The 25,150-nt window shown below is 43.1% G+C and overlaps 1 protein-coding gene across 2 annotated transcripts in view; it reads left to right on the forward strand.

Moving 5' to 3' along the window:
* The first annotated feature begins 2,388 nt into the window (after positions 1 to 2,388).
* hexb (hexosaminidase B (beta polypeptide)) overlaps positions 2,389 to 25,150 on the forward strand; it is an 87,064-nt gene continuing 64,302 nt past the window's right edge. Inside the window, exons 1-5 of one of the 2 annotated variants that reach the window (XM_070885945.1) lie at positions 2,389 to 2,955; positions 6,335 to 6,400; positions 7,190 to 7,236; positions 8,568 to 8,678; positions 9,462 to 9,563. In XM_070885945.1, the coding sequence (XP_070742046.1) occupies positions 2,556 to 2,955; positions 6,335 to 6,400; positions 7,190 to 7,236; positions 8,568 to 8,678; positions 9,462 to 9,563 (726 nt within the window). In that variant the 5' untranslated portion in view covers positions 2,389 to 2,555. The remainder of the gene's footprint in view (positions 2,956 to 6,334; positions 6,401 to 7,189; positions 7,237 to 8,567; positions 8,679 to 9,461; positions 9,564 to 25,150) is intronic. The other variant, XM_070885946.1, reaches the window with a different exon arrangement.

The following is a 25,150-nucleotide window of genomic DNA, read 5'->3' on the forward strand; positions in this document are numbered from 1 at the left end:
TATGGTTGGATGCAATTCTGGGCACTCTATGAAGGTTATTAAACTTGTAGAAGGAACACTGAGTAAATTTGTGAGAATGAGAGGTTGTAATTATTAAAACCAAAGAAAGGTTCAAAAATTGTGTCTTTTTCACAGGAACAGAGAAGGTGCTAAAAGAGGTATTCAAAAGTATGAAAGGTTTTAAGAAGGAAATTAATGACAATTTTTTAGAATACTGTGTCCAGTTTTGTTCTCCTCACCTGGTGGGTGATATTGAGGCTTTTGAATGGGAGCAGAGGAGGGTAAAATATGAATTCCTAATTTAAATCATCTTAGCCACCAAGATAGGCTCAAAGATGTGGGTCTCTACACTTTAGAGAATGTAGACTTAGTGGTGATTTGAGCGAGATTTATAAGATGATGAAGAGACTTGATTGTGTTTGTGTAGGCAGTTTGTTTCAACTAAATAAGTTAGGGAGAACCAGAAGTCACAATCTCAAGTAATGTAAAGGCAGAACTAGGTTAGATATCAGAAGATGGTTCTTTTCCCAGAGAAGGTGCTTCTTTTGCCTATGGAATAGGCTGCTGGCTTATGATGTGAACGCTGATATGTTGCGTTTCTTCAAGCGAAAGGTGGAATTGTTTCTGGCTGGGGTGTAGATCATCTCGTACAAGAGGTAGATACCATAATAACATTAATCAGGACCACAGTGGTCTCCTGGACTAGTTTTGATGCCTAAGGGGGTTGGAGTGAATTTTCCAGATTTTTTCTCTAATTGGCCTGGGGTTTTATTTGGTTTCCGCCTCTCCCAGGATATTATATTGCATATCGATGTGGTGGGATTATATCTATTGTGATACACAAGACATCATATTTGTGTGGGACAGGCTGGTTGGTCAAGGGGTCTTTTCCTGTCAGTCATTTTTCATTTGTTCTCAGAAGTTGGTGTAAAATTGACAACTTGGGTATAAACTCAAAGAAACAAGGTGGAAATTAGAATTGTTTTACAGGCCTATTAGAACATGGAATGCTTTATGACTTCTATATTGAGGAAATTGGTTAAGTATTTTAAAAGGAATATAAATATATACTGGAACAGGACACAGAATGGGATTAGTGTATATGACTCCAATTGAAGAACAAGCACTAGCACAATGAACTGAATAGTGCCATAGTTTGTGGAGGATGAATAGAATGTAGAATTCTCTGCCATAAACCGCTGTTGAAGCGGAGGCCATAAACTCTCTTTTAAAAGAGAATTAGATAGTTGCTTGAAAAAAGATACATGTATGAAAACAGATAAAAGGTATAGGGACTAAGCAAGAAAGTAACTCCCGGAGAAAAATACCAGCAGACCTAGCGGACTGAAGGCCTTATTTGTGTACTGTAACATATTTGTTGATTTTGGAGATCAGTTCAGGGTGAGATTTATTTTTAAAAAGAGATAGATCTCACTCCCTCTAAATCTATCGAGCAGTGTTAATCCATCATTAACCCCCATCCCATCCAGGCCTATATGGGCACTAGATAAAATCGCAATGTATGGGTTCAGGATGGATGGGACCCAAGTGGGGGGGGGGGGGTCAATCGGATGCCTGCCTCTCTTCCATGGCATTGTCCGTGCCTGGGTGTCCCTGGAGAGGGAGCATGCAGTGTCCGCCGGTAAATTTGAGGCCTTCTGCACAGGGTGCAGGTTGCATCCTGGATGCTCACTAACAATTATTGAATGGAATTTGTAGTTGTAATGATGGTGAAACTGTCAGTGTTGGCCGTCATTACAACTGTGAATCTGACAGCAACTTCTGAAATATGCACATGTACAGTTAAATGCAGAAATCCAGAAGTTGCTGTCAGTCACTCCTTGCTCCTCCACAGGCTTCCGGTTGAACTCCAAACAACCGGCAATCAATTGAAATCACGGAACTGATGAGAACTTCAGCTTTTAGGCTGGAATATCGCTGTTAAAAAAATGTTCAGCCTTGTTGAATGAGGTGTAACTCGGTTTTTGATGGCGTACTGAGTTGTAAATTACTGATGACCCAAAAACTAATTTTATATTTGTGAAATGTGAAATGTTTCCATTATGATAATTCCTTGCTTTTCTTGTAATATTTCTTTTAAAAACAAGTTTGTTTGATATTTCAGCTTCTACCTTAATCCCATGTGTATTTCCCAATTTTTATTTCGTTCTCTGTAAAATGATGCACAGTCAGTGCTTTTTACTTCCTGGTTTGCGGTGTGTGAGAATTCCTCAATGTAATTAGCTTCTTAGCCACTTTGATGACATCACTGTTGCTGGAGGCTGGAGATCGGCTTTTGCGATGCCTTCGCGGTCCTGTACATACTCCGTATGGCCCTGCGGAGGTCGGCATTTCAAGGCTAATGGCAGCTCAGTGTCAACCCAATAGGTGCAATGAAACCTGCAGGCGCTAGGACCTAGCGGCAGGGCCGCCGCACCTTCCGACCGTTGAAGCTGTTTTGAAACGCGCGTCCGTCACATGAGCGGCGCTCACATGACCCCCGCGCGACTTGTTTAAAGTTGGCCCGTGAGCAGTGCCACTCACTGCCGCCCAAGATGGTGCCAAGCGCGTTTGTAGTGGTGACGGCCCTGCTGCTACGTCTCGGCTCCGCTAACCTCGCGGACGAGTCGGAACTCCCGTCGGAATACGGTTCCCTCTGGCCCTTGCCCCAGAGCGTGAACACCTCCCCCGAGCTTTACCGGCTGAGTGAGGTCACCTTCCAGATCGTTCACTCGCCGCACTCCACCGCCTCGGTCGGCTGCTCCATCCTGGACAACGCCTTCCGCAGGTACTTCGCCTACATCTTCAGCGTCTCGGCCAGGTCCGAAGGGTGGGCGCCGGCGACGAGCGAGACGAGTGGCAGCAGCGCCGAGGAGCTGCGTGAGCTGCAGGTCACGCTTACTGCCAGTGACCCCGAGTGTACCCAGCACCCGCGCAGCACTTCCAGCGAGGCCTGTGAGTAGTGTTCGGTCCCGTGCAGAGCGCCGGGCTCCTCGCAAACTCTCTTTATGTCTACCGATTCCATGTATAAATGCAGCCTCCAAGCTCAATAAAGAAATAAAATAAAAAACAAAAGCGAAATACTGCAGGTTCTGGGAATCTGAAATAACACTTTTTTTTTTATACAGCTCATTTTAACGTAAAACATCCCAAGGCGCTTCACAGCGGTGTTCCAAGATAAAACATACAATTGACACTGAGGCACAAGAAGAAATTAAGGCTGATGATCACCTAGCTTGGTTAAAGAGCTAGGTTTTAAGGAATGTCTTAAAGGAGGAAAGAAAAGTTTAGGGAGGGAGTTTGAGCTTGGGGCCAAACAGCTCAGGGCAGGGTGGTTTTAGGGCCCAAGTTTCGGGTGGAGTTGCTCCTAGTTTTTTGGAGCAACTATTTTAGTTTGGAGTATGTTAGAAATTGCAATTCTCGGATATTAATTTGCTCCAGTTCTAGTGAGTTAGTTTAGGTTGGCTTTAGGTAAGGTACTTTTTTTTCAAAAGGGGATGTGTCCAGCCACTCGGGCCTGTTTTGCAAGTTTTGGCAGTGAAAACTTACTACAAACTAACTTAGGATAGAGTAAGTGTCCACTTTTGTAAGTTCTGAAAAACCTTACCCAGAGTTAAGTTTAGTGTAGGCACAGCCAGAGACGGCTGGTGGGAAGCATTAAACACAAAGGACACATCAACATCACAACAGAGGTGGTTGGTTGGGGGGGGGGGGCGTTAAGGGAAATTAGAGGATTTTCCATAAACACCTTCACAACATTAAAGAAGCAAAGTACATTTTAAGCACTAAACAAAGCAGTACATTTAAAGCAGCAAGCACTAAACTAAGCACAAAAAGTAATAAGCAACTAATTAATAAAAAAATAGAAGGAACCCTGCACCTAAAGCACCAAGACCTAAGTAATCAATCATGTGGGGTGTGTGTGTGTGTGTGTGTGGGGTGGGGGTGTGTGGGGTGGGGGTGGGTGGGTGTGTGTGGGGTGGGGGTGTGTGTGTGTGTGGTGGGGGTGTGTGTGGGGGGTGTGTGTGTGTGGCTGCGGGATGGGATGGGAGGGTGGGGGTGGGGGAGAGGCTAGAAGGAGGCCGTACCCTTTGTGATGAGCAGTGATTACAGTATATTAAATTGAAAGTACATCACCTTTTCATCTGGAAGGAGCATTTGGAACCTTGGATGGTGGGAAGGGAGGAAGTAAAAGGGCAGGTGTGCATCTTCTGTGCTTGCACAGGAAGGTGCCATGGGAGGGGACGTTGGGGGTGATTGAGTGGGCCTGATTGATGTGGAGGGAACTGGCCCTTTGAAATGCTGAAAGGGGAGGGGACGAGGTGTTGTGGTGGGATTGCACTGGAGGTGCTGGAAATGGTGGAGTCTTGAATGTGGAGATAGGTGAGGAAAAGGGACACCCTATTGTGGTTCTGGGAGGAAGGGGTGAGGGCAGAAGTGCAGGAAATGGAACAGACACTGTTGTGGGCCCTGTCACCCACGGTGGAGGGGAATCGTCAGTTGAGGAAAAAAGACCTATCGGAAGCACTGGTGTGGAAGGTGGCATCGTCCAAACACGAGACGGAGAAACTGGGACAACAGAATAGTCCTTGCAGGAAGCAGGGTGAAAGAAAGTGTAGTCAAGGTAGCTGTTGGAGTCACTGGGCTTATAGAAAATAGAGTTGCATTTATATAACACCTTTCAACAACTGACGTCCCAAATTACTTTACAGCCAATACAATACTCTCTGAAGCCCTGTTGTAATGTCAGAAATGCAGGAGCTAATCTGCGCACAGCAATGTGATAATATGCCAGATTTTGCTGAAGCAGGATATCTGCTGTTAAATTTGTCCCCTGCACCGTCAGAATTTTGCACATTAAGTTCTTGAAAGTGCGAACTGATAACTTTGCAGTGAGAGGAAACCGGTCATCTGGAACCTGTGAACAGGGCAAATGTGTATCTCAAGCAATCAAATTGAAGGATTGTGAAATTAACAGCACAAGGACTGAGAAGGAAGTATAAATTAGAGTGGGTGAATTCAGTGTTAAATCATGTACAGAGAGTGAGCATAAAAGTTAAACATTTCTTTGACTCGTAAAAATCTCTAACAATTAATATCTGAAGGTGTGAGACTCCACATGTAATAGTTCATTTTCAGTGCCAGAAGTTGATCGGGAGTAATTAACAATTTTGTTAAAAGGGTATTTGCGATGGAAATAACGAAACTTGGCTTTCTGTGGTAAGTTTAGTTTATGTACTGTACCAATACAGCAACATTGAATGCTTTTCAACGGTGAGGTGGACAGCAAAATTGTTTTTGCAAAGCTAACAGCGGAGTGGTGCAACTCTTAACACCTTTTGAATATTGACATTTAACCGTGTCTTGAGCAGTGAATGACTGAGCAACTAAAGGATTTCCACAGTTAGATGCGCATGTGCTACATTTTGAAGTTACGGTCAGTTTCAAAGGGGTAATAATGGTGAATGATGTTAGTGGAGGGATGTGATCAGGGCCCAGGGGAGGCATGAGCTCGGGGCCCAAGGGCAGCACGGGCCAGCCCACACTGCGATATGTATGTGCACTAGGTCTGTGCAGCAGAGCAGGTTTCCAGTTGTCTTGGGTAATCCTTGCCTCTGGACCAAGACCTAGCTCTGTCAAGCTCGTGTGGTGGCTGGTGTGCAACGGCCACCACACGTTTTTTTAAAAAAAAATCCACGCACAGGCATCTTCCACCCTTGAGGATGTAGTTCGGGTTCTTCATTTGAAACATCTGTGAACTCATCCATTTTTTTTGGTGTGGAAGCAAGTCATCCTCGTTTCGAGGGACTGCCTATGATGACTACACGTCGCAAATTCTGACCCAATGATTTGGCTGGGAATCTAATTGAAGGTCCTTGATGTTCAGCTTGTTACTACCTTGGCATGGGCAAATTGAGCTCAAGACCTAGACTGGCTACCTGGCTTCGCTGGTACTAAAGGTATGTTGCGTTGGAAGTGCCAACTTTTGAATGCGATGTTTAGCTCAGGCCCATTCTGGAATAATCTATGGCATTATTCAGAAGAGTTCTCCCTGTATTCTGACTGACCTTTACTTTCTTGAAGAAAAATATAATCTAGTCATTTCTTTGTCCTGTGGGACAAAAGGCTGCTCAATTTGCTGATCAAAAGTAATGAATTGGCTTTAAGCATTTTAGTCACCCGAGTACATTAATTTGCCATATAATGCAAGTTATTTCTTTTGCATTGCAATTAATGCACCATGTAATCAAGTGGTGACCTCTGCTATCTTTGTTCTGAATCTGTGAATGAAGATTGACACTTTTTTTGGTCTACTTTTATTTTTATTTCTCAGATGAAATCAGTGTTGCTCAGCCTGTAGCTATTCTGAAATCGGAAAATGTGTGGGGTGCACTGCGAGGTAAGCGTTAAGATTGCTGCAAAACTTTTATCTTGCTGCACTAGCTACTTTGTCTATATTGCACAAGTTTGTTTGAAATGTACTCTATTTTACATTGCTCTGGGTGTGAATTGTATTTGGTTCTTGAAAACTGGGTAGGAGAAATAAGATAACGTGCTTCTAAATTTAAGTAAAATTTCCTTATTGGATATTTGCTGTCACCAGGGAATACTAGCAGCATATCTTTTGAAGACTGACATTTGTATCAAACAGGAAAGACCAGTGGTATTGAGATGCTGAACAGAAAGCACACTGGGTTATTGAGACTTATTGGGGAGAATCATAGTATAATTATGTAATGTATACTAATTGTACTGTGGTATTGCACATATTAAGTCACTGATTCCTGAGCTCAATTCAAAGCTATTTACCGCTGGGGAAACCTGTCCTTTTGGAAATGATTGACTTGCTTTTTTTAATATTTAAAAAGTGCATGTATAGCACCTGAATTGTGACAGAAGTTTCAAAATGTTTATTTTAAATGGTATGTTTATTCATGATGTAGAGCAATGTTACAAATGTTTGGGGGTGGTTAAGTAGGCGAGATTTGAAAAATTGTCTGGGTAACAACTTAGTAATTCTATCAACTCCGAACTAGTCCAGTATATTAAACTGTTCAATGTGGGGGGAAATTACAAAACACCTGTTGGGGTTAGACTTTTTATGGGCCAGCTAAACTGTTAGTTAATTAACTTTTTTTGCATAAATATTTACCACTTTTAAAAAAAAAACAATTCAACTTTGTTTCAGGACTGGAGACCTTCAGCCAATTGGTCTATGAAGATGAATATAATACTGTAAGCTATTTTCAGTAACTGTTTTATGAAATTTTTAGAAACATAGTTTTTCCATTGCTCTCTTTTCTGACTGTTTTTCACTTGTGGTCTGGCACACATTGTGCTGTGACTTTTAGAATTCTTCACGCATAAGCCTTATTTAAAAAGTTTATCTAACTAAGTGAATGGAAGTTTAGAGTAATCTAGCACCCCCTTGTGCTATGAATGCATTGCTGAATGTAATGCATTTGTGTACCAACTGGGGAATTGGATGTATGTCTTTGTTTCTTTGACAAAAGGGTACATCCTATGCTTAATTCTCTACTTTTTTTTTCTAAAAAGAACTTGCTGATGGAAGTTGCTGACGTGTGGGTTATCATTATCGGGGATGACTTATCCATCTTTGTCTTTTTGCATGTTTGAATTAGGTGTCTGGGTTTATAGATCACTACATTTAAATGGGGAAATAATAGCTTTAAAAAAAACTGCCACATGTTATGCATGGGGTTTTCTGATGGTAGAAAATAGTGTAGTGAGAGAGAAATGAGGAAATGAGGACAAGTAAGGGTGAATAGCCATGAACACTAACATTGCATCCTTTCCCAAAATTATATCCATGTCCTGGAGATGATGTATTATTGGACATGTTAGACCAGGAAAAAAGTCTTAGCACTCATTTGCTGAAGTGCATTCTGCAACTAGGTGCCTTGCTTTAAAGCTGTTGCGGCAGGCCTTCTATTCCCACTTTTTTCTTAAAGCTACTCTTATGCTACACATCTGGCATAAGATCATACAAGTCCTGCACAATGAACTATTCGGAGCATAACCAAAATACAAAGGACACTTGAGTAGCTTGCAAAGCAGTCATTAGATGGGAAGATGAAGTACAAGCTTATGAAATAGTTTCTTGCTCTTGGTATAATGTGGCTGAGTCTGCCTCACTTTGGGGTCTTTGCACTATTAATTTTCACATGCTTTACTATTTAAATTTCTTTGCACCATCCTCCTCACTTGGCTATATTCCTGATTTGCTCACATCCTTTTCATCCCCATTTATAACAGTATATAGAATACATGCCCTGAGATTTGTCTGCTACTTTTGCATATAGTGACAGGTGAACTCCTTTAGTTTCTTTCTCTTCTCCACCCCCACCCCGGAGACCTTCAAATTATGAACAGTACCCATAAATTGATGAGTGTGAACAGGGTTGCAGGTCTTGTGTGAAGGAACCAGTATTTAGTGACTGGGCAAATATTATGAAGGTTTTAAATCTTGGAGTTCAGGGCTTCTTCACAGGTGAAAAATGTGTACCAATTGATAGACTTATTCAAAATATATTCTGCACTTTCAGCATCTTGTTAATAAAACTGAAATCGTGGATTCTCCAAGATTTGCTCACAGAGGAGTTTTGCTTGATACATCTCGGCATTATTTACCTGTTAAAGTAATCCTTGAAACCTTGGTAAGTGGCAAATGTGTTGCTAAACTCCTTCCAGTTGTTTATAATTCATTGTTTAGGAACTGGGAAATGTGGATTGAAGCTGAAGGGAAAAGAACCAGAATGTGAAAAATATGCATCACGTCTGCCAACCTCTTTAAAAAGATGGGTTAATGGAAGGGGCTTACTTAGCTCCAATTTCTGATCTGTTGAAAGTCTGAAGGTTTTTTAACAAACCTTGGAATTGCAATGTACTTCATGGTACCTTAGTTATAAGAACTGTCTAAAGGGCTAGTGTTAAATTCTTCCAGGAAGCATTTTGCATATATAGAAAGAAAGATTTGCATTTATATAGTGCCTTTCACAACCACCAGATGTCTCAAAGCGCTTTTGTCAATTAAATACTTTTGGAGTGTAGTCACTGCTGTAATGCGGGAAATGCGACAGCAAACTCCCACAAACAGCAATGTGATGATGACAAGATAATCTCTATGTTTGAGGGATAAATATTGGTCAGGACACTTGGGATAACTCCCCTGCTCTTCTCCGAAATAGAGCGATGAGATCTTTTATGCCCACCTGAGAGGGGTTAAATGATAGCTATTGTGTCAACGTGCTCAAAAGTGAGGAAAGAATTGCACTCTTATTCATCACTATTACAGCTTATGGCTTATTTATAGCCTTCTGCTCTAATGCTGTCAGTATCTTTTTTAGTTATAATAATCCATAAGGTGGATAAAAGTTAACTTTGTAGGTCATTCTGGAAGCTATGTCTCCTAGTTTTAACATATTTTTGTTCTGTTTCAGGATGCCATGTCATTCAATAAGTTTAATGTTTTTCATTGGCATATTGTGGATGACCCATCATTCCCTTATCAAAGTATCACCTTTCCTGAGCTGAGTGCACAGGTTAGTAAAGACAGTACCATATGACTACATAAACATGACTTTCTGGATACAACAGCAACTTTTATTTATTGGTGTCTTTGTATTTAAAGCATAGAAACATAGAAAATAGATGCAGGAGTAAGCCATTCGGCCCTTCGAACCTGCACCACCATTCAATAAGATCATGGCTGATCATTCACCTCAGTACCCCTTTCCTGCTTTTTCTCCATACCCCTTGATCCCTTTAGCCGTAAGGGCCATATCTAACACCCTCCTGAATATATCCAATGAACTGTCATCAACTCCCTGCGGTATATAGGAGCACTACAAAACAAAAGATGAAACTGAGCCACACAAGGAATATTGGGGCATATGACCAAAAGCTTGGTCAGAGGTGGGCTTGAAGGAGAGGAAATTCCAGAGCTTAGGACCTTGGCAGCTGAAGACACGGCCACCAATGGTGGAGCATTTAAAATCAGTGGTACTGAAGAGGCCAGAATTAGAGGAGTGCAGTGGGTTGTGGGGGGGGGGGCGGCATGGTCATGGAAGGATTTGAAAATGAGGATGAGCACTTTAAAGCACAGGCATTGCTTAATGTAGGTCAGTGAGCATGGGTAATGGGTGAACAGGACTTGGCGCAATTTAGGACACGGGCAGCACGGTTTTGGATCACCAAGTTTACGGCCGGCCAGGAATGCGTTGGAATAGTCAAGTCTAGAGGTAACGCGACATGGATGAGGGTTTTAGCAGCTGATGAGCTAAGGGAGGGGCAGAGTTGAGCGATGGAAATAGGCGGTCTTAGTGATGCGGATATGTGGGGTCTAGCTTATCTCTGGGTCAAATATGACACCAAGGTTGTGAACAGTGGTTCAGCCTCGGACAGATGCCAAGGAGAGGGATGGAGTCTGTGATTGGGGAGCGGAGTTTATGGCAGAGACCAAAGACAATGGCTTCGGTCTTCCCAATATTTAGTGGGAGGAAATTTCTGCTCGACATTGGACAAACAGTCTGACAATTTAGAGACAGTGGAGGGGTCGAGAGAGGTGGTGGTGTGGTAGAGCTGACTTGAGCACCAGTTCAGTAATGTGTATAAATATGTACCATAAAATTTGATTTCCAACTTTACTACATTTTGTGCTACATGCTCATGGAAATCTGCACTTAAATGGATTAGTAAACATTTGAGGGAAGTGTTTCTGTACTGACCAGTTTGGTGCTCAAGACTGGTATCTATCTAACCTAGACTTGGGTTTCAGTAAGGGTTGTGTGGGTTTTCAGTAGGGTTGTGTATGTACACTTGTGATTCAACAAATGGTGCAATAGTACAGAGCTTCTGCTCCTACAGATGTCCCTTTTGGTAAGTTATTGAATTTTAGATATCAAGAGCTGGGAAGGTATGCTTGGGCATTTGCTATTGGGGAAAGAATTTATGATTGAGCTATGATGTAGATGGAAATAGTTTGGTGTTCAGTGGTTAAGTTGAAACCTGCATTTTCTTTAATCAAAAGTGTTCACTTTTTAATGAACAATAGTTTCTCTTGAAATGTATTAATTGTAAAATCAGTTTTTAAAAATGTAAGTCCATGTAGCTGTCTTAACATGCATAGAAAACCATTGCCATAAAAGTATCCAAATCCACATGGATAAAGGGTCAATTTACCTGATGTGGAGTGCATACATTTTGTGTAAGTACTAAGCCCAGAGAATTTAGGAATGGGTTGGCAAGAGTTAAGGCTTGGAGACCCTCGGATGTACATAGCAGTTCTCCTGAATTTTAACCAGTTAAAATATAGTACAGTACTAGCAAGCTTTCTGCTGTTTGTTCAGTTAAGGCTACCACAAGAGCAGTAGTTTGCAAGATTATAAAATGATTGATAGATTCCATGCTGGATCTCTGTCTGGTTGTGGTAAGAATGACAACTTGCACTTTTCTGTAGGAAGTTAGTTTTGCATGCTTTATCATCAAGCTCATTGCAAGATAGCTGTCCTGAAGTATAACCTAAATTGTACAGACAGAACCGTTTCAAAATCTGTTCATCTGGTACAGATGCTCTGGGTATAGCATTTTACTTTTTATGAAAGGGAGGGGAAAAAAGTAGTGTGCCATGGTTTAATTACAAAGCAAGTCAAGAAGGTTTTCTTGGAAAACCATAAACTTTACAGTTGGTAAACTATTAATGTTTGCAGTCTTTCATTGTTACTGGTGACATGATTAAATCAAATTATACCTGGATACATTGTTTTAAATATATATTTACTAAGCCAGAATACTGCTCCTCCAAAATGACATTCCATTCATAAGAAATGGAGGGAAAGAGCCTGTTTCTGGAGGACTGAATGCTGCTAATCCTATCTATAGAGCAAATCTGCTGTCTTATAACTACCAAGGAGTGTCAGCAGAATAATTTGGCCTTGGTGTTAACATTACCATTTAAGCAAGTAGGAAATTAGTTGACAATTGGAATTGTGTACTGCAGCAGTATACTTTTTCTCTTCCCCCAAAAAAACCTGACTGATCCTCCTTCCCCTTTTTTGTCAATAGCGAGGCATTTTCAGGAGTAATATGGTATTTTCTAGCATGGTATGTCCCAGTTCAAATGTGGACCTGACAATTTCTAAATTTGTTATTATCTTCTCTGTAGAATGAGTGTTTGAAACTAAATTAACAGTTTTTTAATCTTGGGGGAAACCATGAATTTAATAGAACAAATCAACTGGGCAAAGCTTATGTACATAAAATCGCAGCAGACTACTTTCTGCCTTTCATGAAGGAACATTCTGCTGAGGTCAGGGGCTAGTATAATGTGGTGGTCATATTTCATACAGGATGTTATGTGTGACTTTAATTAGAACCGTTTCAGTACTGTGGTAGGGATGGATGGTGGCAAGTGATTAGTGGGAATGGGGCTGAGAGCAGGAGATGGGTTTTGTGGACAAGGTGTGCTTGAGGAGCATGCGGGGCGGTATGAGAAAACGAGAAGAACATGGGTTCAGGGCTAGGGTAGGGGTTTGGCTTGGTGGACAAAAGTGAGTGACAGACAGCTGAGCAAATCGTCTCCAACTTAGTGAGAAAGTTCATGAACTCCTTTCACTTTTTCTTTTGAAAGGGTGTAGGATTGGGGAAAGAGGGATTGACACAAATTGGTGGTGGTGGAGAAAAGCCAGAAATTATCTGTCAAAGCTGCATGTTACTGCAGTATCAGCCTGGAGAACAAGGCCTAATGGTACTTGATGTGGTCTATCCAAATCTGGTAATAATGGTTAAACAAGTTGTGTGCATGAAGTGTTCAAGACGTGTCCCTTGAATTTGTGTGAACATGGGAGCCATCGCTGTGTGTTCATTGGATGACTTGCATTATATCCTGGGTCCCCAACATCTTAAATGTATAATGCTCATCCTAGTTTTTAAATTCCTTCATGGCCTTGCCTCTTCCTAAACTCTCTAGCCTTACACACACCCAACATAAGAACATGCCATATGACCCCTCGAGCCTGCTCTGCCATTTGATCTGATCATGGACTCTGGTCCACATCCCTGCCTGCTCCCCAAAACCCCTTATTCCCTTATCAGTTAAGAAACTGTCTATTTCTGTCTTAAGTTTATTCAATGACCCAGCTTCCACAGCTCTGAGGCAACGAATTCCACAGATTTACAACCCTCTGAAGAAATTCTTCCTCATCTCAGTTTTAAATGGGTGGCCGCTTATTCTAAGATTATGCCCCCTATCAGTGGAAACATCCTCTCTGCATCCACCTTGCCAAGCCCCCTCCATCTTATATGTTTTGATAAGATCACACCTCATTCTTAATTCCAATGAGTAGAGACCCAACCTACTCAACCTTTCCTCATAAGTCAACCCCCTCATCTCTGAACTGCCTCCTAAGCATGTATAACCTTTCTTAAATATGGAAACCAAAACTGTATGCAGTATTCCAGGTGTGGCCTCACCAATACCCTGTATAACTGTAGCAAGACTTCCTTGCTTTTATACTCCATCCCGTTTGCAATAAAGGCCAAGATTCCATTGGCCTTGCTGATCACTTCGTGTACCTGCGTACTAACCTTTTGTGTTTCATGCACCAGGTCTGCTGTACTGCAACACTATGCAATTTTTCTCCATTTAAATAATAACTTCCTCTTCGTTTTTTTTTCTCTGCCAAAGTGCACAACCTCACACTTTCCAACATTATACTCTATCTGCCAAATTTTTGCCCACTCACTTAGCCTATATGTCCTTTTGCAGTTTTTTTTGTGTCCTCCTCACACATTGCTTTTCCTCCCACCTGTGAGGAGGACACACACAATCTGCAAAAGGACATTGGCTAAGTGAGTGGGCCAAAATTTGGCAGATAGAATATGATGTTGGAAAGTGAGGTTATGCACTTTGGCAGAAAAAAATCAAAGAGTAAGTTGTTTAAATGGCGAAAGAGTGCAAAGTGCTGCAGTACAGCAGGACCTGGGGATACTTGTGCATGAAACACACAAGGTTAGTATGCAGGTATAGCAAGTGATCAGGAAGACCAATGGAATCTTGGCCTTCCCTGCTTTTATACTCCATCCCCGCTTTTATACTCCATCCCCTTTGCAATAAAGTCTTGCTACAGTTATACAGGGTATTGGTGAGACCACACCTGGAATACTGCATCCAGTTTTAGTTTCCATATTTATGAAAGGATATACTTGCTTTGGAGGCAGTTCAGAGAAGGTTCACTACGTTGATTCCGGAGATGAGGGGGTTAACTTATGAGGAAAGGTTGAGTAGGTTGGGCCTCTAGTCATTGGCATTCAGAAGAATGAGAGGTGATCTTAACGAAATGTATAAGATTGAGGGGGCTTGACAAGGTGGATGCAGAGAGAATGTTTCCACTGATGGGGAAACTAGAACGAGGGGGCATAATCTCAGTTTTAAATGGGTAACCCCTTATTCTGAGATGAGAAATTTATTTTCTGAGGGCTGTAAATCTGTAATTCCCTGCCTGAGAGCTGGGACATTGAATAAATTTATGACCGAGATAGACAGTTTCTTAACCGATAAGGGGTTATGGGGAGCGGACCGGAAAGTGGACCAGTATCCATGATTGCATCAGCCAAGATCGATGCTTAGAAACATAAATAGGTGCAGGAGTAGGACATTCGGCCCTTCGAGCCTGCATCGCCATTCAATAAGATCATGGTTGATCATTCACCTCAGTACCCCTTTTCCTGCTTTCTCTCCATACCCCTTGATCCCTTCAGCCGTAAGGGTCATATATAACTCCCTCTTGAATATATCCATTGAACTGGCATCAACAACTCTCTGCGGTAGGGAATTCCACAGGTTAACAACTGAGTGAAGAAGTTTCTCCTCATCTCAGTCCTAAATGGCTTACTCCTTAGACTGTGACCACTGGTTCTGGACTTCCCCAACATCGGGAACATTCTTCCTGCATCTAACCTGTCCAGTCCCGTCAGAATTTTATATTTCTGAGATCCCCTCGTCCTTCTAAACTCCAGTGAATACAGGCCCACTCGATCCAGTCTCCCATATGTCAGTCCTGCCATCCCGGGAATCAGTCTGGTGAACCGCTGCACTCCCTCAATAGCAAGAACATCCTTCCTCAGATTAGGAGCCCAAAACTGAACGCAGTATTCCAGGTGAGGCCTCACCAAGGCCCTGTACACCTGCAGTAAGACCTCCCTGCTCCTGTACTCAAATCTCCTAGCTATGAAGGCCAACATACTATTTGCCGCCTTCACTGCCTGCTGTACCTGCATGCCAACTTTCAATGACTGATGTACTATGACCCAGGTCTTGTTGTACCTCCCCTTTTCCTAATCTGCCATTCAGATGATAATCTGCCTTCGTGTTTTTGCCACCAAAGTGGATAACCTCACATTTATCCACATTATACTACATCTGCCACGTGTTTGCCCACTCACCTAATCTGTCCAAGTCGCCCTGCAGCCTTTTAGCAGCATCCTCACCGATCACACCGCCACCCAGCTTAGTGCCATCTGCAAACTTGGAGATATTACACTCTATTCCCTCATCGAAATCATTAATGTATATGTAAATTGCTGGGGTCCCAGCACTGAGCCCTGCGTCACCCCACTAGTCACTGCCTGCCATTCTGAAAAGGACCTGTTTATCCCGACTCTCTGCTTCCTGTCTGCCAACCAGTTCTCTATCCACGTCAGTACATTACCCCCAATACCATGTGCTTTGATTTTGCACACCAATCTCTTGTGGGACCTTGTCAAAAGCCTTTTGAAAGTCCGAATACACCACATCCATCGGTTCTCCCTTGTCCACTCTATCAGTTACATCCTCAAAAAATTCTAGATGATTTGTCGAGCATGATTTCCCTTTAATAAATCCATGCTGACTTGGACCAATCCCGTCACTGCTTTCCAAATGTGCTGCTACTTCATCTTTAATAATTGATTCCAACATTTTCCCCAACTACTGATATCAGGCTAACCAGTCTATAATTACCTGCCTTCTCTCTCCCTCCCTTCTTAAAAAGTGGTGTTACATTAGCTACCCTCCAGTCCATAGGAACCGATCCAGAGTCGATAGACTGTTGAAGAATGATCACCAATGCATCCACTATTTCTAGGGCTACTTCCTTAAGTACTCTGGGATGCCTACAATCAGGCCCCGGGGATTTATCGGCCTTCAATCCCATCAATTTCCTGCCTAATAAGGATTTCCTTCACTTCCTCCTTTTTCACTAGACCCTCGATCCCTTAGTATTTCCGGAAGGTTATTTGTGTCTTTTCGTGAAGACCGAACCAAAATATTTGTTTAACTGGTCTGCCATTTCTTTGTTCCCCATTTATAAATTCACCTGAATCTGACTGCAAGGGACCTACGTTTGTCTTCACTAATCTTTTTCTCTTCACATATCTATAGAAGGTTTTGCAGTCACTTTTTGTTCCCAATAAGCTTCCCCCTCATACACTCTTTTCCCCCTCCTAATTAAACCCTTTGTCCTCCTCTTTTGTATTATAAAATTCTCCCAGTCCTCAGGTTTGCTGCTTTTTCTGGCCAATTTATATGCCTCTTCCTTGGATTTAACACTATCCTTAATTTCCCTTGTTAGCCACGGTTGAGCCACCTTCCCCGTTTTTTTACTCCAGACAGGGATGTACAATTGCTGAAGTTCATCCATGTGATCTTTAAATGTTTGCCATTGCCTATCCACCGTCAACTGTTTAAGTATCATTTGCCAGTCTATTCTAGCCAATTCACATCTCATACCATCAAAGTTACCTTTCCTTAAGTTCAGGACCCTAGTCTCTGAATTAACTGTCACTCTCCATCTTAATAAAGAATTCTACCATATTATGGTCACTCTTCCCCAAGGGACCTCTCTAAACAAGATTGCTAATTAGTCCTTTCTCATTACACACCTCCCAGTCTAGGATGGCCAGCCCTCTAGTTGGCTCCTCGACATATTGCTCTAGAAAACCATCCTTAATACACTCTAGGAAATCCTCCTCCACTGCATTGCTACCAGTTTGGTTAGCCCAATCAATATGTAGATTAAAGTCGCCCATGATAACTACTGTACTTTTTATTGCACGCATCCCTAATTTCTTGTTTGATGTTGTCCCCAACCTCACTACTACTGTTTGGTGGTCTGTACACAACTCCCACTAGTGTTTTCTACCCTTTGGTATTCCGTAGTTCCACCCGTACCGATTCCACATCATCCAAACTAATGTCTTTCCTTACTATTGCATTAATTTCCTTTTTAACCAGCAACACCACCCCACCTCCTTTTCCTTTCTGTCTATCCTTCCTAAATGTTGAGTTCCCAGCCTTGGTCACCCTGGAGCCATGTCTCTGTGATGCCAATTACATCAAATCTGTTAACTGCTATCTGCGCCGTTAATTCGTCAACCTTATTGCAAATACTCCTCGCATTGAGGCACAGAGCCTTCAGGCTTGTCTTTTTAATACCCTTTGCCCCTTTAGAATATCGCTGTAATGTAGCCCTTTTTGCTTTTTGCCTTGGGTTTCTCCGCCCTCCACTTTTACTTTTCTTCTTTCTATCTTTTGCTTCTGCCCCCAATCTACTTTCCTCTGTCTCCCTGCATAGGTTCCCATCCTCCTTCCATATTAGTTTAACACCGCCCCAACGGCACTAGCAAACACCCCCCCAAGGACATTGGTTCCGGTCCTGCCCAGGTGCAGACGTTTGGGTTTGTACTGGTTCCACCTCCCCAGAACCGATTCCAACGTCTCAGGAATTTAAATCCCTCCCTTCTGCGCCACTTATTCATCTGAGCTATCCTGCGATTCCTACTCTTCTAGAATCTAGACAAATCTTCGAGAATTTTGAGGATGTAACTAGTAGAGTGGATAAAGGAGAACCAATGGATGTGGTGTATTTGGACTTTCAAAAGGCTTTTGACAAGGTCCCACAAGAGGTTAGTGTGCAAAATTAAGGCACATGGGATTGGGGGTAATATATTGACGTGGATAGAGAACTGGTTGGCAGACAGGAAGCAGAGTGGGAATAAACTGGTCCTTTTCAGGAATGGCAGGCTGTGACAAGTGGGGTACTGCAAGATTGTGCTGGGACCCCAGCTAGTTACAATATATATTAATGATTTTAGACGAAGGAATTGAATGTACTATCTCCAAGTTTGCAGATGACACTAAACTGGGTGGCAGTGTGAGCTGTGAGAAGGATGCTAAGAGGCTGCAGGGTGACTTGGACAGGTTAGGTCAGTCAGCAAATGCACGACAAATGCAATATAATGTGAATAGTGAGGTTATCCACTTTGGTGGCAAAAACAGAAGGCAGATTATTATCTGAATGGTGACATGTTAGTAAAAGGGGAGGTGCAACAAGACCTGGGTGTCATGGTACATCAGTCATTGAAAGTAGGCATGCAGGTACAGCAGGTAGTAAAGAAAGCAAATGGCATGTTGGCCTTCATAGCAAGGATTTGAGTATAGGAGCAGGGAGGTCATGCTGCAGTTGTACAGGGCCTTGGTGAGACCACACCTTGAGTATTGTGTGCAATTTTGGTGGTCTAATCTGAGGAAGGACATTCTTGTTGAGGGAGTGCACTGAAGGTTCACCAGACTAATTCCGAGCATGGCAGGACTGACATGAAGAAAGACTGGATCGACTAGGCTTTTTTCACTGGAATTTATAAGAATGAAAGACGATCTCATCGAAGCATATAAAATTGACGGGATTGGACAGGTTAGATGCAGGAAGAATGTTCCTGGGGAAGTCCAGAACCGGGGTCACAGCCTAAGGATAAGGGGTAAGCCATATAAGGCCTATAAAAGGCACAGCAGGGAGTCCGGGGCCCAGCGTCGGCGGCAGTCGGGAGCAGTGTCGAGGAGGTGCGTTGGTGAGGCCTATAAAAGGCGTACTTGTGCAGCTACAGGGAGAAGGCAAAAAAGTAGTAGAAAGAAACAGAAAGGTGACCTCACAGCCAAGGGGGTAAGTGATTGGCTGGTGATTGGTGAGTAGTTTTTCTTTTTTCTCTTTAACAGTGAGTAAACTTTAGCATTGTTCTTGCCTATCTAAGGGTTAAGTCATGGCAGGAGAGCTCGGTCACGTGTTATGCTCCTCCTGTACCATGTGGGAACTCGGGGACGACTCCAGTGTCCCTGACGACTACGTGTGCGGGAAGTGTATCCGCCTCCAGCTCCTGACAGACCGCGTTGTGGAGTTGGAGCTGAGGGTGGATTCACTCTGGAGCATCCACGATGCAGAGAATGACGTGAATAGCACGTTTAGTGAGTTGGTCATACCGCAGATGAAGGGTCCACAGCCAGCTAGGGAATGGAAGACCAGCAGGAAGAGCAGTGCAAGGAAAGGTAGTGCAGGGGTCCCCTGTGGTCATCCCCCTGCAAAACAGATACACCGTTTTGAGTACTGTTGAGGGGGATGACTCATCAGGGGAGGGCAGCAGTAGTCAAGTTCATGGCACCGTGGCTGGCTCTGCTGCACAGGAGGGCAGGAAAAAGAGTGGGAGAGCAATAGTGATAGGGGATTCGATTGTAAGGGGAATAGATGGGCATTTCTGCGGTCGCAACCGAGACTCCAGGATGGTATGTTGCCTCCCTGGTGCAAGGGTCAAGGATGTCTCAGAGTGGGTGCAGAACATTCTGAAAAGGGAGGGTGAACAGCCAGTTGTCGTGGTGCACATTGCTACCAACGATATAGGTTTAAAAAAAGGGATGAGGTCCTACGAGACGAATTTAAGGAGCTAGGAGCTAAATTAAAACGTAGGACCTCAAAAGTAGTAATCTCAGGATTGCTACCAGTGCCACGTGCTAGTCAGAGGAGGAATGGCAGGATAGCTCAGATGAATACGTGGCTTGAGCAGTGGTGCAGCAGGGAGGGATTCAAATTCCTGGGGCATTGGAACCGGTTCTGGGGGAGGTGGGACCAGTATAAACCGGACGGTCTGCACCTTGGCAGGACCGGAACCAATGTCCTAGGGGGAGTGTTTGCTAGTGCTGTTGGGGAGGAGTTAAACTAATGTGGCAGGGGGATGGGAACCAATGCAGGGAGACAGAGGGAAACAAAAAGGAGACAAAAGCAAAAGACAGAAAGGAGATGAGTAAAAGTGGAGGACAGAGAAACCCAAGGCAAAAAACAAAAAGGGCCACTGAATGTAAAAGGGCTGAAGGAAGGGTCAAAACTAAAAATCATGGATTAAAAACTAGTATTAAAACACTACCTAAACGCATGCAGCATTCGAAATAAAGTAAATGAGTTGACGGCACAAATCATTACAAATGGGTATGATTTGGTGGCCATTACAGAAACGTGGTTGCAGTGTGGCCAAGACTGGGAATAAAACATACAGGAGTATCTGACAATTCGGAAAGATAGACAAGAAGGGAAAGGAGGTGGGGTAGCTCTGTTAATAAAGGATGATATCAGGGCAGTTGTGAGAGACGATATTGGCTCTAATGAACAAAATGTTGAATCATTGTGGGTGGAGAGTAGAGATAGTAAGGGGAAAAAGCCACTGGTGGGCGTAGTTTATAGGCCCCCAAATAATAACTTCACGGTGGGGCGGGCAATAATCAAGGAAATAATGGAGGCATGTGAAAAAGGAACGTCAGTAACCATGGGGGATTTTAACCTACATATCGATTGGTCAACTCAAATCGCACAGGGTAGCTGGAGGAGGAATTCATAGAATGCATACGGGATTGTTTCTCAGAACAGTATGTTACAGAACCTACAAGGGAGCAAGCTATCTTAGATCTGGTCCTGTGTAATGAGACAGGAATAATAAACTATCTCCTAGTAAAAGATCCTCTCGGAATGAGTGATCATAGTATGGCTGAATTTGTAATACAGATTGAGGGTGAGGATGTAGTGTCTCAAACGAGCATACTATGCTTAAACAAAGGGGACTACAGTGGGATGAGGGCAGAGTTGGCTAAAGTAGACTGGAAACACAGACTAAACTGTGGCACAATTGAGGAACAGTGGAGGACTTTTAAAGAGCTCTTCCATAGTGCTCAACAAAAATATATTCCAATGAAAAAGAAGGGCGGTAAGAGAAGGGATAACCAGCTGTGGATAACCAGGGAAATTAAGGAGAGTATCAAATTAAAAACCAATGTGTATAAGGTGGCCAAGGTTAGTGGGAAAATAGAAGATTGGGAACATTTTAAACGACAGCAAAGAATGACTAAGAAAGCAATAAAGAAAGGAAAGATAGATTACGAAGGTAAACTTGCGCAAAACATAAAAACAGATAGTAAAAGCTTTTACAGATCTATAAAACGGAAAAGAGTGACTAAAGTAAATGTTGGTCCCTTAGAAGATGAGAAGGGGGATTTAATAATGGGAAATGTGGAAATGGTTGAGACCTTAAACAATTATTTTGCTTCGGTCTTCACAGTGGAAGACACAGAAACCATGCCAGAAATTGCTGGTCACAGGAATGTGGGAAGGGAGGACCTTGAGACAATCACTATCACTAGTGGGGTAGTGCTGAACAGGCTAATGGGACTCAAGGTAGACAAGTCCCCAGGTCCTGATGAAATGCATCCCAGGGTATTAAAAGAAATGGCGGAAGCTATAGCAGATACATTTGTTATAATCTACCAAAATTCTCTGGACTTTGGGGAGGTACCAGCGGATTGGAAAGCAGCTAATGTAACGCCTCTGTTTTTTTAAAAAAAAAGGGGGCAGACAAAAGGCAGGTAACTATAGGCCGGTTAGTTTAACATCTGTAGTGGGGAAAATGCTTGAAACTATCATTAAGGAAGAAATAGCGGGACATCTAGATAGGAATAATGCAATCAAGCAGACGCAGCATGGATTCATGAAGGGGAAATCATGTTTAACTAATTTACTGGAATTCTTTGAGGATATAACGAGCATGATGGATAGAGGTGTACCGATGGATGTGGTGTATTTAGATTTTCAAAAGGCATTCGATAAGGTGCCACACAAAAGGTTACTGCAGAAGATAGAGGTACGCAGAGTCCGAGGAAATGTATTAGTATGGATAGAGAATTGGTTGGCGAACAGAAAGCAGAGAGTCGGGATAAATGAGTCCTTTTCGGGTTGGAAATTGGTGGTTAGTGGTGTGCCACAGGGATCGGTGCTGGGACCACAGCTGTTTACAATATACATAGATGAGCTGGAAGAGGGGACAGAGTGTAGTGTAACAAAATTTGCAGATGACACAAATTAGTGGGAAAGCGGGTTGTGTAGAGGACACAGAGGCTGCAAAGAGATTTAGATAGGTTAAGCGAATGGCAGATGGAATACAATGTCGGAAAGTGTGAGGTCGGGGGGAAACAAAAAAAGGGAATACTATTTGAATGGGGAGAAATTACAACATGCTGCGGTGCAGAGGGACCTGGGGGTCCTTGTGCTTCAATCCCAAAAAGTTAGTTTGCAGGTGCAGCAGGTAATCAGGAAGGCGAATGGAATGTTGGCCTTCATTGCGAGAGGGATGGAGTACAAAAGCAGGGAGGTCCTTCTGCAACTGTATAGGGTATTGGTGAGGCCGCACTTGGCGTACTGCGTGCAGTTATGGTCGCCTTACTTAAGGAAGGATATACTGGTTTTGGAGGGGGTACAGAGACGATTCACTAGGTTGATTCCGGAGATGAGGGGGTTACCTTATGATGATAGATTGAGTAGACTGGGTCTTTACTCGTTGGAGTTCAGAAGGATGAGGGGTGATCTTATAGAAACATTTAAAATAATGAAAGGGATAGACAAGATAGAGGCAGAGAGGTTGTTTCCACTGGTCGGGGAGACTAGAACTAGGGGGCACAGCCTCAAAATACGGGGGAGCCAATTTAAAACCGAGTTGAGAAGGAATTTCTTCTCCCAGAGGGTTGTGAATCTGTGGAATTCTCTGCCCAAGGAAGCAGTTGAGGCTAGCTCATTGAATGTATTCAAATCACAGATAGATAGATTTTTAACTAATAAGGGAATTAAGGGTTATGGGGAGCGGGCGGGTAAGTGGAGCTGAGTCCACGGCCAGATCAGCCATGATCTTATTGAATGGCGGAGCAGTATCGAGGGGCGAGATGGCCTGCTCCTGTTCCTAATTCTTGTGTTCTTATGTATATAAGACCGAGATGAGGAGAAACTTTTTCACCCAGAGAATTGTGAACCTATGGAATTCTCTACCACAAAGTTGTTGAGTCCAGTTTATTGGATATATTCAAATGGGAGTTAGATGTGGCCCTTAGGCTAAAGGGATCAGGGGGTAGGTATGGAGAGAAGGCAGGAGTGGGGTGCTGAAGTTGCATGATCATATTGAATGGTGGTGCAGGCTCGAAGGGCCGAATGGCCTGCTCCTATTATGTTTGTTTGCTGACAATACAAAGATAACATAAGAGCAAGAGGAGGCCATTCGGCCCTTTGAGCCTGCACCACCATTCAATATGATCATGGCTGATCATGCAACTTCAGTACCCCATTCCTGCTTTCTCTCCATACCCCTTGATCCCTTTAGCCATAAGGGTCACGTCTAACTCCCTCTTGAATATATCCAATGAACTGGCATCAACAACTCTCTGCAGTGGGGAATTCCACAGGTTAACAACTGAGTGAAGTTTCTCCTCATCTCAGTCCTAAATGGTCTACCCTTATCCTAACATTATGTCCCCTGGTTCTGGACTTCCCCAACATTGGGAACATTCTTCCTGCATCTAACCTGTCCAGTCCTGTCAGAATCTTATACATTTCTATGAGATCCCCTCTCATCCTTCTAAACTCCAGTGAATAAAGGCCCAGTTGATCCAGTCTCTCCTCATGACAGTCCAGCCATCCCTGGAATCAGTCTGGTGAACCTTTGCTGCACTTCCTCAATAGCAAGAACGTCCTTCCTCAGATTAGGAGACCAAAACTGACACACTATTCCAGGTGAGGCCTCACCAAGGCCCTGTACAACTGCAGTAAGACCTCCCTGCTCCTATACTCAAATCCTCTAGCTATGAAGGCCAACATACCATTTGTCGCCTTCACCGCCTGCTGCGACTGATGAACCATGACACCCAGGTCTTGTTGCACCTCCCCTTTTCCTAATCTGCTGCCATTCAGATAATCTGCCTTTGTGTTTTTGTCACCAAAATGGATAATGTCACATTTATCCACATTATACTGCATCTGCCATGCATTTGCCCACTCGCTTAACCTGTCCAAGTCACCTTGCAGTCTCTTGACGTCCTCCTCACAGCTCTCACCGCCACCCAGTTTAGTGTCATCCGCAAACTTTGAGATATTACATTCAATTCTTTCATCGAAATCGTTAATGTATATTATGAAGAGCTGGGGTCCTAGCACAGCCCTGCGGCACTCCATTAGTCACTGCCTGCCATTCTGAAAAGGACCCGTTTATCCCGACTCTGCTTCCTATCTGCCAACCAGTTCTCTATCCATGTCAGTACATTACCCCCAATACCATGCGCTTTGATTTTGCACACCAATCTCTTGTGTGGGACCTTGTCAAAAGCCTTTTGAAAGTCCAAATGTGCCACATCCACTGGTTCTCCCTTGTCTACTCTGCTAGTTACATTCTCACAAAAATTCCAGAAGATTTGTCAAGCATGATTTCCCTTTCATGAATCCATGCTGACACGGTCCGATCCTGTCACTGCTTTCCAAATGCGCTGCTATTTCATCCTTAATTGATTCCAACATTTTCCCCACTACTGATGTCAGGCTAACCGGTCTATAATTACCTCTTTTCTCGCTCTTTCCTTTTTTAAAAAATGGTGTTACATTAGCTACCCTCCAGTCCATAGGAACTGATCAGCAATGCATCCACTATTTCTAGGGATACTTCCTTAGGCTGCATCCCAGAGTACTTATCAGGCCCTGGGGATTTATCGGCCTTCAATCCCATCAATTTCCCTAACACAATTTCCTGCCTAATGAGGATATCCTTCAGTTCCTCCTTCTCACTAGACCCACTGTCCCCTAGTACATTCAGAAGGTTATTTGTCTTCCTTCGTGAAGACAGAACCAAAGTATTTGTTCAATTGGTCTGCCATTTCTTTGTTCCCCATTATAAATTCACTTGAATCTGACTGCAAGGGACCTACGTTTGTCTTCACTAATCTTTTTCTCTTCACCTATTTATAGAAGCTTTTGCA

This window comes from Pristiophorus japonicus, chromosome 1 (assembly GCF_044704955.1).
Source record: "Pristiophorus japonicus isolate sPriJap1 chromosome 1, sPriJap1.hap1, whole genome shotgun sequence".
In the NCBI taxonomy this organism is placed as follows: Eukaryota; Metazoa; Chordata; class Chondrichthyes; family Pristiophoridae; genus Pristiophorus; species Pristiophorus japonicus.